Source organism: Petromyzon marinus, chromosome 66 (genome assembly GCF_048934315.1).
Source record: "Petromyzon marinus isolate PM22_M1 ecotype Great Lakes invasive population chromosome 66, UKy_Petmar_22M1.pri1.0, whole genome shotgun sequence".
NCBI classification, from domain to species: Eukaryota; Metazoa; Chordata; class Hyperoartia; order Petromyzontiformes; family Petromyzontidae; genus Petromyzon; species Petromyzon marinus.
Genome location: NC_133732.1, coordinates 8,669,591 through 8,686,209, shown reverse-complemented (window position 1 = coordinate 8,686,209; position 16,619 = coordinate 8,669,591). Strand labels below are relative to the sequence as shown.

Below are 16,619 nucleotides of genomic sequence, written 5' to 3'. Positions count from 1 at the left end.
GTCTGCTTTATGTTCGCGGATGCGGTCCGAGATATGTCGTTTGGTTTCTCCAATGTAGCTACTACCACAGAGGCACTTTAGTTTGTATACGCCCGCGTACTGTATGTCTGGAACAACATCTTTTACAGATGGAACTAGATCACGGATTTTATGTACTGTGTTGATTCGGACCTGGATCTTGTGTTTATTCAGGATTTTGGAGATCTTTTTAGTGACCCCTGCAATGTAGGGTAAGGTGATGGTTTTGAGTGGCTCCACAAGAGGATCCTTATTCATGACTGGAGTGATGGCTTTGCGGATTGTGTAGTCGGAGTAACCATTAGCCGTGAGAGCCTGGTGTACGTGCTTGAGTTCACTGGTAATGTGTTCCTGGTCGGAAATGCATTGGGCTCTATGGTATAGAGTCTTGATGAGGGAGTTCTTCTGGGATGGATGGTGGTGGGAATCCGGTTTCAAGTAAGCATCTGTATGGGTAGCTTTCCTGTAGACAGAATGGCTCATTGAACCATCATGTCTCCTTTTAATTAAGACATCCAAAAAGGGTAGTTTGCCATCTTTTTCGACCTCCATGGTAAATCTGATGGCTGGGTGTATGGAATTGATGTGGTCGCGGAATTGGTCTAGAGCAGGCTGGCCATGTGGCCAGATGACAAAGGTGTCATCCACGTACCTCTTCCATAAGGTCGGGCGTAGAGTGGCAGTCTGGATGGCGTCAGTTTCAAATTTTTCCATGAATACGTTGGCTACAACCGGAGATAGGGGGGAGCCCATTGGGGTGCCCTCAGTTTGTTTGTAGAAAGTTCCATTCCAGGTGAAGTATGTGTTGGTTAAGCAATGTCTCACCAGGGGGGGTACATCAGTGTGCAGTCCTTGATGAACCAGGTCTTCAATGATAGCGATGGTGTCAGGTACCGGGACTTTGGTGAACAAGGACACCACATCAAAACTGACAAGCAGGTCATCTGGGGACAGGGAAATTCCTTTGATTGTCGATACCAGGTGAGCAGAATTTAGTACCGCAGAGGTGTTTTTTTCCAGTGAAAGGTCGCAGTATATCAGCAAGAAAACGTGCCAGTTTATAGACGACCGTTTGTGTTATGGTCGAAACGTCGTGAGAATTTTTATTGTTTTATATATATTTTATTATTTTGTTGTTTCCCTTCAACGTGACTTTACCGAAAGAACTAAGGATATGAATTACTGCAGTCACGAAAGCTTTAAATCAAAATGTGTGGCATTGTCTTTGGAACTGATTGGCCCACACCAGAGGCAGCCCTTCCTCATGGCCCGTGTCTCACCCACCAGTGACAGTAGACCAGAGAACAGCGCCAAAAGACTTGATCCGTAACAGAGGTTTTTTGTTTTGTTGTGTTAGGGGCCGTCCATAAATGACGTCACGCACCTAGGGGTGGGGGCGGGGGGGGTCAGACATTTCTAACGATGTGTGACGAGGAGGGTGAGAAATGTGACGTCACGTCAGAATGCGCAACTTTAAATAAATACAGACAACACGTTCTAATTAATAAAAAAATACTTTTTCATAAATGTTTTATCCTACAACATCAGAGTGCAGCGCCACATTAAATACGCACTACAATGACAATATTATATTCTTGGTTCTTTCGGTAAAGTCACCACGTAGAAGGGAAACAATAAAATAATAAAAACATAAAACAATAAAATTATTGCAAAACAATAAAAGTATTATTCTTGGTTCTTTCGGTAAAGTCACCACGTAGAAGGGAAACAATAAAATAATAAAAACATAAAACAATACAATTATTGTAAAACAATAAAATTATTATTCTTGGTTCTTTCGGTAAAGTCACCACGTAGAAGGGAAACAATAAAATTATAAAAAAATATATTTAAAAATACAATTCTCACGACGTTTCGACTGCAACACAAGCAATCATCATCAGGTGTGAAAACCAGGTGTGAAAATTTTTCACATTTTCTTTTTGTGGTGTTTCCCTTCTACGTGGTGACTTTACCGAAAGAACCAAGAATAATAATTTTATTGTTTTACAATAATTTTATTGTTTTATATTTTTATTATTTTATTGTTTCCCTACTACGTGGTGACTTTACCGAAAGAACCAAGAATAATAATTTTATTGTTTTACAATAATTTTATTGTTCTATATATTTTTATTATTTTATTGTTTCCCTTCTACGTGGTGACTTTACCGAAAGAACCAAGAATAATAATTTTATTGTTTTACAATAATTTTATATTTTTATTATTGTATTGTTTCCCATCTACGTGGTGACTTTACCGAAAGAACCAAGAATAATAATTGTATTGTTTTACAATAATTTTATTGTTTTATATTTTTATTATTTTATTGTTTCCCTTCTACGTGGTGACTTTACCGAAAGAACCAAGAATACGAATCTCTGCAGTCACGAAAGCTTCAAATCAAAAATACAATGACAATAGTTTAAAGCGATTTGAAGCATGTTTTATTTGGGGGGGGGGGGAGGCAGAGCTTTGTGACGTCATACGAGGGAGAAGGGGGGGAGAGGTCAAAAAAATCGGCCAAAATCATCGCGTGACGTCATTTATGGACGATCCCCTTCGATCGCGTGATCGACTTTAACGCAAGACAACTCGATCGTGGATCATATCGGGCCCGAGAAGCCGTGCGTCCATCTCGCCGTTCGAACATCGTGAACGGCAAACTCGTGTTTTGTTGCCAGAGAGAGGTGCGCCCAACCCACGTGGTATCGTGCATTGCCCCTCCCGCAGGGCACTACCTGTCCGCCAGGTGCACAGCAGACGCGCCCAGCCGCTGCGAGCCGTGCCCCCAGGGCACTTTCACCGCCGACCTGAACACGCGACGGAGATGCAAACCCTGCGGGCAGTGCAACACAGGTACGCTCACCAGATACTCACCAGATACTCACCAGATACTCACACTCACCAGATACTCACACTCACCAGATACTCACCAGATACTCACCAGCTACTCACCAGCTACTCACACTCACCAGATACTCACCAGATACTCACCAGATACTCACCAGCTACTCACACTCACCAGATACTCACACTCACCAGATACTCACCAGATACTCACCAGCTACTCACACTCACCAGATACTCACACTCACCAGATACTCACCAGATACTCACACTCACCAGATACTCACACTCACCAGATACTCACCAGATACTCACCAGATACTCACCAGATACTCACACTCACCAGATACTCACCAGATACTCACACTCACCAGATACTCACACTCACCAGATACTCACCAGATACTCACCAGATACTCACCAGATACTCACACTCACCAGATACTCACCAGATACTCACACTCACCAGATACTCACACTCACCAGATACTCACCAGATACTCACCAGATACTCACACTCACCAGATACTCACACTCACCAGATACTCACCAGATACTCACCAGATACTCACACTCACCAGATACTCACCAGATACTCACCAGCTACTCACACTCACCAGATACTCACCAGATACTCACCAGATACTCACACTCACCAGATACTCACCAGCTACTCACCAGATACTCACCAGATACTCACCAGATACTCACACTCACCAGATACTCACACTCACCAGATACTCACCAGATACTCACCAGATACTCACACTCACCAGATACTCACCAGATACTCACCAGCTACTCACACTCACCAGATACTCACCAGATACTCACACTCACCAGATACTCACCAGCTACTCACACTCACCAGCTACTCACCAGATACTCACCAGATACTCACCAGCTACTCACACTCACCAGATACTCACCAGATACTCACCAGCCACTCACCAGATACTCACCAGATACTCACCAGATACTCACACTCACCAGATACTCACCAGATACTCACCAGCCACTCACCAGATACTCAACAGATACTCACAAGATACTCACCAGATACTCACCAGATACTCACACTCACCAGACACTCACCAGCTACTCACCAGACACTCACCAGCTACTCACCAGCTACTCACACTCACCAGATACTCACCAGATACTCACCAAATACTCACACTCATCAGACACTCACCAGCTACTCACCAGATACTCACCAGCTGCTCACCAGCCACTCACACTCACCAGATACTCACCAGATACTCACCAGACACTCACCAGCTACTCAGCTGCTACTCATACTCACCAGATACTCACCAGCTACTCACCAGCTACTCACCAGCCACTCACACTCACCAGCTACTCACCAGCTACTCACACTCACCAGATACTCACCAGCTACTCACCAGACACTCACCAGCCACTCACCAGACACTCAGCAGCTACTCACCAGCCACTCACCAGCTACTCACCAGACACTCACCAGACACTCACCAGCTACTCACCAGACACTCACCAGCTACTCACCAGCCACTCACCAGCTACTCACCAGACACTCACCAGCCACTCACCAGACACTCACCAGACACTCACCAGCCACTCACCAGACACTCACCAGACACTTACACTCACCAGCCACTCACCAGCTACTCACCAGCTACTCACCAGACACTCACCAGACACTCACCAGCCACTCACCAGCTACTCACCAGCTACTCACCAAACACTCACCAGCTACTCACCAGCTACTCACACTCACCAGCTATTCACCAGCTTCTCACCAGCTACTCACCAGCTACTCACACTCACCAGCTACTCACCAGACACTCACCAGCTACTCACCAGCCACTCACCAGCTACTCACCAGATACTCACCAGCTACTCACCAGCCACTCACACTCACCAGACACTCACCAGCTACTCACCAGACACTCACCAGACACTCACCAGCTACTCACCAGCCACTCACCAGCTACTCACCAGACACTCACCAGACACTCATCAGCTACTCACCAGCCACTCACCAGCTACTCACCAGCTACTCACGCTCACCAGCTACTCACCAGATACTCACCAGCCACTCACCAGACACTCACCAGACACTTACACTCACCAGCCACTCACCAGCTACTCACCAGCTACTCACCAGACACTCACCAGCTACTCACCAGACACTCACCAGCCACTCACCAGCTACTCACCAGCTACTCACCAGCTACTCACCAGACACTCACCAGCTACTCACCAGCCACTCACCAGCTACTCACCAGATACTCACCAGCCACTCACCAGACACTCACCAGCCACTCACCAGACACTCACCAGCTACTCACCAGACGCTTACCCACACAACCCCCTTCCTAGCAATGATTTCACTGTGTAACAATTATTTTCTGTTCCTGGGTACGAAGTCTTATTTCCTATTTGCTTATGGTCACAAGTACAGAAAGTGGCTATTATTACTCCCCACAAACGTTGCTTTTGTGACCAGGACAGTGATATTTTTAAATGTACATACTTTCAATTTGTGTCTTTTCGTTCACATAAAGTCAGAAAAAAACAACAACATATGAATAAAAATGAACATGTATTTATGCTTAAGCAATAGAAAAATGACGACGAAAGATTTAGACACCAAGGCGCACTACCACAGGCGGGACTGTCCACAGGGGACCGACTTCTCTGTGGGGAGGAACAATCTCGACAAACGATTCACTTCTAAATCTTTAGTAATCATATTTGTATTCCTTTAGTATAGATACAGCACCACGCCCGACCGCCTTTGTCTCCCTAGTGGCGATGTTTACACACCGCACCAGGTACTCATTTGAGGCTGATTCGACCTAGGGGAGGCCCGGGACCGGTCCAGATAATCGTCACTGGTGTTTGCCGTGAGCGGGAATCGAACCCGGGTTGCCAGGTTCATAGCGCAGCGCGCTAACCGCTACACTATCGCTCCCCACACACACACTCATGTACACACATACACACACACACTCTCATGTACACACATACACATGCACATACACTCATGTAGACACATACACATGCACAACAACAACAACAACCGCCATTCGCCACTAAGTGGCGGTGATGTCACCACGACGCTTGTGCCAGGCCATGTGCACCTTGAGGCCACGTGAAGTGTCGAACGCCCGCTGGCAGGAGGTCACGGGGCAGACCCAGCAGGTGCCACGGGTCGACTGACTAAGATGACTGAGATGACTGGCTGATGCACCACCTGTGCCCCCTACTGTGCAAACCTGCTGTGCTTTTATAGATTTGAAGCTTTCGTGACTGCAAGGATCCATGCTCTTTGGTTCTACTCGGTAAAGTCACGTAGGTAAAAAATAAAACAACAAAAATCACGACGTTTCGGCCACAACACAAGCGGCCTTCATCAGGTGAAGGGACCAGACTGTCTCGAGGACAGCGCTTTAGCCACCCGGCGCTCCGCTCGTTGTTGTGAGCGTCGCTCCTCCATCCCTCCGTTGTTGTTGGAGGGCGACTACCTCCAACTGCCCAGTAGCGTCCTTCACGAGCCTCCTCCACAGAGGCCGATCTTGACACCGCTGGTACCAGTCATCGGCAAGTCCACTCAGCTCCACGTCCTCCTGTACCACATCACTCCATCACTTCTCTAGCCCGTGCCGCGCCCGTTTAGCCCCCTCGATCCAGCCGAACAAAAGCTGTTTCGGCATGCGGTGGCTGGGCATGCGGGCTACATGACCCAGCCAACGCAGCCTTGCCTGCCGGAGGAGCTCACCGATGGGACCTTGCCCAGATCTTTCAAGGATTTTTGAGCTCCTCACACAATCCAGCCTGGTTAAACCCAGGATGGATCATAGGCAGGCTACCCTAAATGTTTCTAACCGGCGAAGATGTTCCATTAGGGGGGTCCACGTTTCGCAAGCGTAGAGAAGGGAGGGAGTGACCGTGGCCGAGAAGGCCTGAAGCTTAGTGCGGAGCGACAGACCAGGTAGCTTCCACACAGCGTTACGCAACCGATGAAAAGATATTGCCGCTCGACTGATTCGGAGTGAGACCTCTGCTGTTAAACTGGAGCCGGTCACACATGCACACACACTCATGTACACACATACACATGCACACACACTCATGTAGACACATGCACATGCACACACACACTCATGTACACACATGTACACACACACTCACACGCACACACTCGCTGCAGAACGAGGTGGGGGAGTGCACAAAGAGGAAAGGTGCTGGTGTCGGTGAATTGAACTCGGGATGATGATGGTGATGATGATGGTGCTGATGATGATGGTGGTGATGGTGATGGTCGTGATGATGGTGGTGGTGGTGGTGATGATGATGGCAATGATGATGATGGCAATGATGATGGTGATGATGATGGTGGTGATGATGGTGGTGGTGGTGATGATGATGGCAATGATAATGATGATGGCAATGATGATGGTGGTGATAATGATGATGGTGGTGGCGGTGATGATGATGGTGGCGATGATGATGGTGGTGGCAATGATGATGGTGGCGATGATGACGATGATGATGATGATGATGGTGCTGACGATCATGATGATAATGATGGCGATGATGATGATGATGATGGTGGTGGCGATGATGACGACGGTGGCGATGGCGGTGATGATGGTGGTGGCAATGATGATGTTGGCGATAATGATGATGGTGGCGACGATGATGATGCTGATGATGATGTTGCCGATAACGTTGACGACGATGGCGATGTTCCCCACAGGACTGGGACAAGTGCCTCTGACTCGCTGCTCCTCGACACGGGACGAGGTGTGCGGCTGCCTTCCCGGCTCGCACGCTTCTCGCGAGCACGACTACGGCTCCGTGTTCCGCTGCTGCCGGAACTGCCCGCGCGGCCTTGGGTCCCTGGCCCAATGTGAGATTTACGAGGTCGCACTCATCGGCGCCATCAGAATGTTGTCTCCGCACCGCAGGAGGAATCCGAAGAGCCGTTGCAACAACAATTCGCCATTTGAGTGGCGGTGAGGTCACCACGACGCTTGTGCCAGGCAGTGTGCACGTTGAGGCCACGTGAAGTGTCGAACGCCCGCTGGCGGGAGGTCACGGGGCAGACCCAGCAGGTGCCACGGGTCGACTGAGATGAGTGGCCGGTTGGCCGATGCACCACCTGTGCCACCTACTGTGCCAACTCGCTGTGTTTTAGCCGCCCGGCGCTCCGCTCGTTGTTGTGAGCGTCGCCCTTTTCCGCCCTCCGTTGTTGTTGGAGGGCGACTGCCTCCAACTGCCCAGTAGCATGCAACAACGAGCCTCCTCCACAGAGGCCGATCTTGACACCGCTGGTACCAGTCATCGGCAAGTCCACTCGGCTCCACGTCCTCCTGCACCACGTCACTCCATCTCTTCTCTAGCCCGTGACGCGCCCGTTTAGCCCCCTCTTTCTGGCCGAACAAAAGCTGTTTAGGCATGCGGTGGCTGGGCATGCGGGCTACATGGCCAAGCCTACGCAGCCTTTACAACAACAACAACAAACAACAATAAACACAAAATACACAAACACAATAGCAGTGCAAAGTACAAGAAAGGCAAACAAATCGCCCAAACTACACACAGAGACAACACAAAACCATCCCCAATCCTTCCAGGCAAAGCCCACTGAGGGATAAACGTATTTCTCAGAAGCGACCTGGCCACAAACGAAAGCTAAACAATGTGGCCTCATCATTTGGACTGTTATAGCACCAACATATTCCGAATAGTCTAAACGCATGTTTCTAAATGTGGAGGGAAAAACCAGAGGACCTGGAGAAAAAATCCACACGATCACAGAGAGAGAGACGCGCAAACTCCAAATATACAGCAGGCGTCAGGGTCGGGATCGAACTCGTGACCTCCTGCATACCAGGCGAGAAAGGTACCATCAATACCAATACAACCGCCATTCACCACGGCGCCTGGTAGGTGCACTTTGAGGCCACGTGAAGTGTCGAAGGCTCACTGAAAGGTGGTCACGGCACAGACCTAGCAGGTGCCACGGGTTGGCTGACTGAGATGACCGGCAGATGCACCACCAGTACCTCCCACTGTGCCAACTTGCTGCATTTTAGCCGCCCGGCGCTCCACTATAAATTTCAAACACGATGACGATGACGATAGGCCCCCACTTCGATGAGTTATCATTTGTGATCGGCTAGGTCGCTTCTGAAAAGAGTTAACATGGCAGCTCAGTGGGGCCTTACCTGCAAAACAAAAACATTGTTTAGTAGTTTAGTTTTAATTGATTGCGTCTTCTCTCCCGAAAGCTTGGAATGTCTCTCCCGTGACCCCTCCCAGGTGACCTCGTGACGGACGTTGCCTGCAGGCCGTGCCCCCCCGGTTTCCATAGCGATGGCTCGGGTGGGCAGTGCCGACCCTGCACCAGGTGGGCCACGTGACGGCCGTGGATGACGAATCGCTTTGGGTTCTTTTCGGCATTTTCGGCGTGTGACGGTGATTCGTTGAGGCGAGTTGTTGTCTCCCTCGCCTGCGATGCATGAGGTCGTGGCTTCGGTCCGTGCACGTGCGTCCGCGTACGTCAACGTATACGTCTTGATTGAAAGCTTTCGTGACTGCAAGGATTCATATTCTTGGTTCTTTCGGTAAAGTCACGTAGAAGGGAAACAATAAAATAAAAAATATAGAACAATAAAATTCTCACGACGTTTCGACTGCAACATCGTCGTGAGAATTTTATTATTTAATATTTTTATTATTTTATTGTTTCCCTTCTACGTGACTTTACCGAAAGAACCAATAATATAACGTATACGTCATCGGAATGGGAAAGGGTTAGCAATCGCTAATTCAACTTGCAACACGGCGTGGAGAGAGAGAGGACTCGGACGTGCCAGAAGGAGAAACCACAGATGAGCGGAACAATTGCCCAAACTCTGCAGTCCTCTGTATATTAGGGTAACGCGGTGTCTAGGAGATGTTTACTAGCTCGCCTGGTATACAAGAGGTACGTGGGTTCGACCCCGACGCGTGTTGTCTATTTGGAGTTTGCGTCTTTCTCTCCCCGTGGTGGTCGCGTGGATTTTTCTCCAGGTCCTCCGGTTTTTCCCCCCTCCACATTTAGAATAAACATCACCGCGCGTTTAGAGTATTTGACTACTGGCATAAATTTCCGCATGATGATGATATTAGCCACTTCATAGAGCTATCATTTGTGATAACCAGGTCGCTTCTGAAAAAGGAGCTACATAGCTCAGCGGGGCTTTTTTTTTACCTATGAACAACTTAAAAAAAATTGTTTAAATTTATATCTATGGCAAAACCAAAAGCAATAATTAGAGAAAGCTTACAAGCTGGGCTCATGAAACGTACGGACAAACAAAAGTAAAGTAGTTTAACACGCAGACGGCTTCCGCGACCAATATTATCCACAATACTGTAAAGGCTTTTTTTTTGTTGGGTTAAAAGTGATGAAAACAAATTCCATAGACAAAACAAAGTGTTTGGTGCGAACTCGACACGTAAAAAAATATACGTCATTATATAAAAGCAAGTTATTGTATTATTATTGGTTTAACACGTAGGCTTTCGCGACCAATATTACGTAGTATTATTGTTTCGTTAGTATGTAGTATAAACCTGCTGGGAACCTGTTAAACGCGTTGCTCGTCAATATTAACGCAAATTGCTGATCAAGGGAAAGCGCTTTGACTGAGTGTCAATGTTTTTTTTTAAATTTCAGGAAGGCCACTATATTCATACCCTTAGGGGCTATGCTCGACAACCTACATTTTTAGCAATGCATCATGGCGAATATGAGAGAGGCGGTGGCGCTCCCTTCATAAATACACGGCCATGAAGCAGCAGTCCTCTTAAACAGCCACACTTTACACTCCTATCGTGTTGTTGTTGTTGTTGCTGTAGCGTTCTGACCCCGTGCCCCAAATTGGACATCTGAGACAAAAAAAACAGAGCTTTATAGCTCATCGTATTCCTTCTGCAGTATAAATACAGTATTCTCATTCTGCATTCTGGCTCTTGAGCCGCACGTTTGCCGACCGCCTTGGTTTAGGGCAGGGGTGGGGAACCTTTTTCTCTGCCAAGGGCCATTTGGGTATTTATGTAACATCATTCGCGGGCCATACAAAATCATCAACTTAAAAATTATTCGGTCAAACATTTAATTAACTCACCCCTAATGTGATGGCTGGAACTGCTTCTCTTTGGCGAGGCGTGGTGATGATGTTAGCTGGTATTGATGATGTTAGCTGGTATTGATGATGTTGCTACTCGCAACTGCTTTTCCAGGTTTGCTCCTAGATTTATTGAATTTCGAGTCCCGCCTGCGGTTGCCTTGGCAGGGCCAGACCCAAATAATTTGTCGCGTTGTTCGCGCCGGAATAAATGTGGTCCGTTCACTCGCCACCACCTGACACAGCCAACCAGTAAGGGGTTCGTCGCATAAACAAGACGTGGCCAATTAATTACCAGTACAGCACTAACCGGTTGTGTGTTGGAGAGTTCAATCCACGGCATTTGCCCATTTGAGTAGCCGTGACGTTTCGCCGATAATGAGAACGACCAGCTTCATCGTCAGCCATTTTGCCACAATTGTGACGGGGTCTAGCTGCTTCCGGTCTTATATAGAGCAGGGTGACGTCATCACTGTGAGCCAATCAGGTGCGGAGAGCAGACGGGTTTGGTTTATTGTATTGCTATAACAATGGATTGTCCATCACAGTTAACTAGTATGTGATGCCTTCACAAGGCATGCAATTACTTCAATTCATACGCTGACAAGCAGGAGCGGAACAACAACATAAACCTTTATTGTGAATATTGGTCGCGAAACCCGAGTACTAATTAGTGCCCAACCTGAGTACCAATTCGGCTGAACGTGAATATGAATTTGGCTCAAGCACCACTTAGGGTCAACACCGCTTATCTTTTGAAACCCTTTTGGCATCGGGCGCATTTAGAGAGGAGACTAGGTCAGTCTAAACATCGACAGCTCCGTGAATAAATATGGTCAACTGCAATAAAAATAGTAATATTTAAAAAAACTTAAAAAAACACGCTTTAATGAAATGTACCCTACTAGTAATGGAATAACTCCACGACTTCATGAAGTGGCCCCGAAGCTTGCCATAACGTAAGGGACCGTGGTGATTTACAGCCAACGTCAGTTGAGCGTGTGCAATTACACTCAAGCCGAAACATAACATATAAAAAATAATGTTTAAAAATATATATTTCTTTAATTTTTTACGATAGAATATAGTATTGTCATCAGCATAACATAAGTATACCAAGTTATCAGTCGATAGCACATTGGGAAGTGGGTTTAAATTGAGTTACAAGATATAAGGATACAACAATAACAACAGAGTGAGTTAAATAAAAGCGTGTAAAAACGGTACCCCCGCTAACAGCGCTGTCCCCATGAGTCTGATTGGCCCTCGTGGGGGGGTTAGTCTGTGACGCGCGTGTGATGCGCGTGTGACGCGCAGGTGTCCCGGGGCTCAGCTCACCTCGTGCTCTGCCACCAACGACGCCGTCTGCCTTTCGGAAGCGAAACTCGCTCCAGGTGAGCCGCCCGTAGTTGCATGTACGTACGTATGTGAGCTGTATGAATGTTGTATGTCTGTCGTATGTTGCATGTATGTTGTATATATTTCGTATGTCGTATGTATGTTGTATGGGGAGTGGTCGTGTAGCGGTTAGCACGCTATGCGACGAACCTGTCAACCTGGGTTCGATTTTCGCTCACGGCCAACATCAGTAACGATTATCTGAACCGGTCCAGGGCCTCCCCTGGGTCGACTCAGCCTCAAATGAGTACCTGGTGTAGCGGTGCGTAGTGAACATCGCCACTGGGGAGACAAAGGGGGCCAGGCGTGTTGCTGGCCACCCACCCCCTTGTGTACCGTTCCAGCCTTCATAGGTGCTGCTCGCTAACAGCACTTGCCCCTACAGTCTGTTCAGGCTATACGGGAGATCTTTGTCTTTGTTAATGTATGTTGGATGCATGTTGTATGTATGTCGTATGTACGTTGTATGTATATCCTATATTGTATGTATGTTGTATGTAAGTAGAACTTATTTCACACCATATTCAGCCAACCGTGCCAACCTGTGGGTCTCTCAAGACCGAGTGCAGTGGGTGTGTGTTCATACTGATCCTATATAGTATTTTTTTTTTTATCGAGCACCTTAGCGGTCATCAAATATGAGCGACTGAGATGGCAGGGGCCAGTGCAAGGGCCGAGACAATGCGTGACCGTAACAGAGGGCACGTGGCGGGGCGGGGGGGTCATGCCAGTGGCTACAAGGGGAGGGACGGGATGGAGTGGAGGGGTGAGGGGAGGGAAGAAGAAGCGAATGGGCAGTGGTGAAGAGGTGGTGGGGCTCCGAGGGCGATGAGGAACGGAAAGAAGTGGCCCTCCCTCTGAGCAGGTGAATTAGAGAGGCCGCAGAATCGATAGAGGTTTGAGATCGAACTTCATACCGAGGATCCGTGATGAGTTGTTACGATAATGATAGGGGGGTTTCCCCTTTTTTCTGGCAACAAAACTGAAACCTTTTTACGAGGCATCATGCCATTGCATTAACCACAAGTATTGGGTCTCTGTGTGTCTGTGTTGTGTGGTTAATGCACACAGGATTCCTCGTAAAAAGGTTTCAGTTTTGTTTCCAGAAAAAAGGGGGAAAACCCCTATTATTATGTTTTGGTACTGGCAAAGGAGGTCTAATGATGATGTAGATGCTTACCCCGAGCCCTCATTACTTTGATAGTGGCATTGTCTTTGAGCTGTGTAACGCCTTTTGGCGTCCTCTGGTCTAGCACCAATTGAGACGAGGCTCAAAAGAAAGCCGTTTCTGGTGTGGACCAATCAGTTTCAAGGACAATGCATCATATATTATCAGAGCATATGAGAATAGGTTTTTACGCTTTCTGGCAATAAAACAGGTGTTCAGATTTTAATTTAAAGCTTTCGTGACTGCAGGGATTCATATTCTTGGTTCTTTCGGTAAAGTCACGTAGAAGGGAAACAATAAAATAATAAAATATCCCTTCTACGTGACTTTAGCGAAAGAACCAAGAATAGGTGTTCAGATGTTTAAACACCAAACAGAAATATTTTGTGATGAATCATGTCTGCATTCACCCACACACAGCACTTTTTGTGTGTAGACACGATGCTCCTGCGTGTAGCCACGATGTTCCTGTGTGTAGCCACGATGTTCCTGTGTGTAGCCACGATGTTCCTGCGTGTAGCCACGATGTTCCTGCGTGTAGCCACGATGTTCCTGCGTGTAGCCACGATGTTCCTGTGTAGCCACGATGTTCCTGCGTGTAGCCACGATGTTCCTGTGTGTAGCCACGATGTTCCTGCATGTAGCCACGATGTTCCTGTGTAGCCACGATGTTCCTGCGTGTAGCCACGATGTTCCTGCGTGTAGTCCCGATGTTCCTGCGTGTAGCCACGATGTTCCTGTGTGTAGCCACGATGTTCCTGTGTAGCCACGATGTTCCTGAGTGTAGCCACGATGTTCCTGTGTGTAGCCACGATATTCCTGCGTGTAGCCACGATGTTCCTGTGTGTAGCCACGATGTTCCTGCGTGTAGCCACGATGTTCCTGCGTGTAGCCACGATGTTCCTGCGTGTAGCCACGATGTTCCTGCGTGTAGCCACGATGTTCCTGCGTGTAGCCACGATGTTCCTGTGTGTAGCCACGATGTTCCTGCGTGTAGCCACGATGTTCCTGCGTGTAGCCACGATGTTCCTGTGTGTAGCCACGATGTTCCTGTGTGTAGCCACGATGTTCCTGTGTAGCCACGATGTTCCTGCGTGTAGCCACGATGTTCCTGCGTGTAGCCACGATGTTCCTGCGTGTAGCCACGATGTTCCTGTGTGTAGCCACGATGTTCCTGTGTGTAGCCACGATGTTCCTGTGTAGCCACGATGTTCCTGCGTGTAGCCACGATGTTCCTGTGTGTAGCCACGATGTTCCTGCGTGTAGCCACGATGTTCCTGCGTGTAGCCACGATGTTCCTGTGTGTTCTCACAGCCCTCAATAGGCCGACAATAGAACCGATGACGTGCCGTGTGTAGCTATGACGTGTCGTGTGTAGCGACGATGTCCGTGTGCGTCTTCTCCCAGCCCCCAACAGGCTGACGGTGGAGGCGATGGCAAGTTCGGCGATCGGCGCCATCTTCGGCCTGCTCCTTGTCGCCACCCTGCGCGTCGCTCTCCACGCTTGGAAGCAGAAACATCGGCGTCGACACCAAACTCGCATTCGTTGACTTGCGGAACGGGGGGGGGGGGGCACGCGTGCATCACAGTGGCTGGGAAATGTTAACTACCTCCCCTGGTGTGCAGGAGGTCATGGGTTCGATCCCCGACCCTGACGGTACCTGCTGCTGTAGATTTGGAGTCTGCGTCTCTCTCTCATCGTCATCATCATCACCACGGTGGCTAGGAGATGTTAACTACCTCGCCTGGTATGCAGGAGGTCGTGGGTTTAATCCCGACCCTGATGATACCTGCTGCTGTAGATTTGGAGTCTGCGTCTCTTTCTCCCCGTGGTGGTGGCGTGGATTTTTCTGCGGATCCTCCAGAGTTCACCGCCACATTTAGAATCAACGTCACCCTGCGTTTAGAGTAGTTGGCTGCTGAAATAAATTTCCACACGACGATGATGATGATGATAAGCCACCTCGTCGGGCAGATATCATTTGCGATCGCCAGGGTGGCCTCTGAAAAAGAACTACTCCTCAGCAGCTCAGTGGGGCCTAACACACCTGGTAACAATAAACTAATGAAAATCAATGTGTTTTAAATTTCGATTTAAAGCTTTCGTGACTGCAATGATTCATCTTCTTTGGTTCTTTCGGTAAAGTCACGTAGAATGAGAATAAAATAATAAATTGATAAAATAAAATAACACAGACAGTCTCGCCCCCTTCACCTGATGAAGGCCGCTTGTGTTGTGGCCGAAACGTCGTGAGAATATTATTGTGTTATTTTATTTTATCAATTTATTATTTTATTCTCATTCTACGTGACTTTACCGAAAGAACCAAAGAAGACAATGTGTTTTAGTTGATGAATATTTGATCACTAGCTCGTTTGCCCATCCTAGGACGGAAGCTGTGATATTTACGACAAAATTGTCCAGAGTATCATTGTATCCTGTGTCAATTTAATGGCAGTGAATCTTCCACGAAACTATTACATAAAACACCTCACTTAATGTCACTGTAGCACTGTATATAACTGACCTTCAATTTGTTCAAATTCACTGCTCTGGTACTTTATTCTGTTCTGATTTCGGTCGCTGGGGTTGAAATAAATTGGAATTCGATACAATATTCTGGAAAATCACCGAGAAATGTCTTTTTTACCATAATGTAGAAGCAAAAACTAGACTTGCCTTTCGTCTCAAGTGCTGAAGAAATAAATAAAGACACCAAATCCACTTTGTTCCTGCGTATAATTATTAATTAGATTCACTTTCAATAAAGAACATGTCAAATTTAAAGCGAATTTGCGGAAAAAAATATTTCCAGTCGACCTTCTTCTGCGTGAGTGTCAAAATCCACCCGCTCATGAATATTAATGACGTGGTGGGGGGGGGGGTGGCATGTGGAGTGACGTCACGTGCGTTACACACAGACAGACATTCTTGGCTCAATGTCGATTTGAAGCTTTCGTGGCTGCAGGAATCCATACTCTTTGGTTCTTTCGTGTTATTTTATTCTCATTCTAC

General features: G+C 47.6%; 1 protein-coding gene across 1 annotated transcript in view; it reads left to right on the top strand.

The window, feature by feature from the left end:
* The window catches only part of LOC116956655 (tumor necrosis factor receptor superfamily member 11A-like), a 43,944-nt gene extending 27,616 nt beyond the window's left edge, over positions 1-16,328 (top strand). The window contains exons 3-7 of the mRNA XM_032978425.2: positions 2,753-2,878; positions 7,617-7,769; positions 9,185-9,272; positions 12,355-12,431; positions 15,011-16,328. Coding sequence (XP_032834316.2) covers positions 2,753-2,878; positions 7,617-7,769; positions 9,185-9,272; positions 12,355-12,431; positions 15,011-15,153 — 587 coding nt within the window. The 3' untranslated portion in view covers positions 15,154-16,328. The remainder of the gene's footprint in view (positions 1-2,752; positions 2,879-7,616; positions 7,770-9,184; positions 9,273-12,354; positions 12,432-15,010) is intronic.
* Positions 16,329-16,619: the final 291 nt, after the last annotated feature.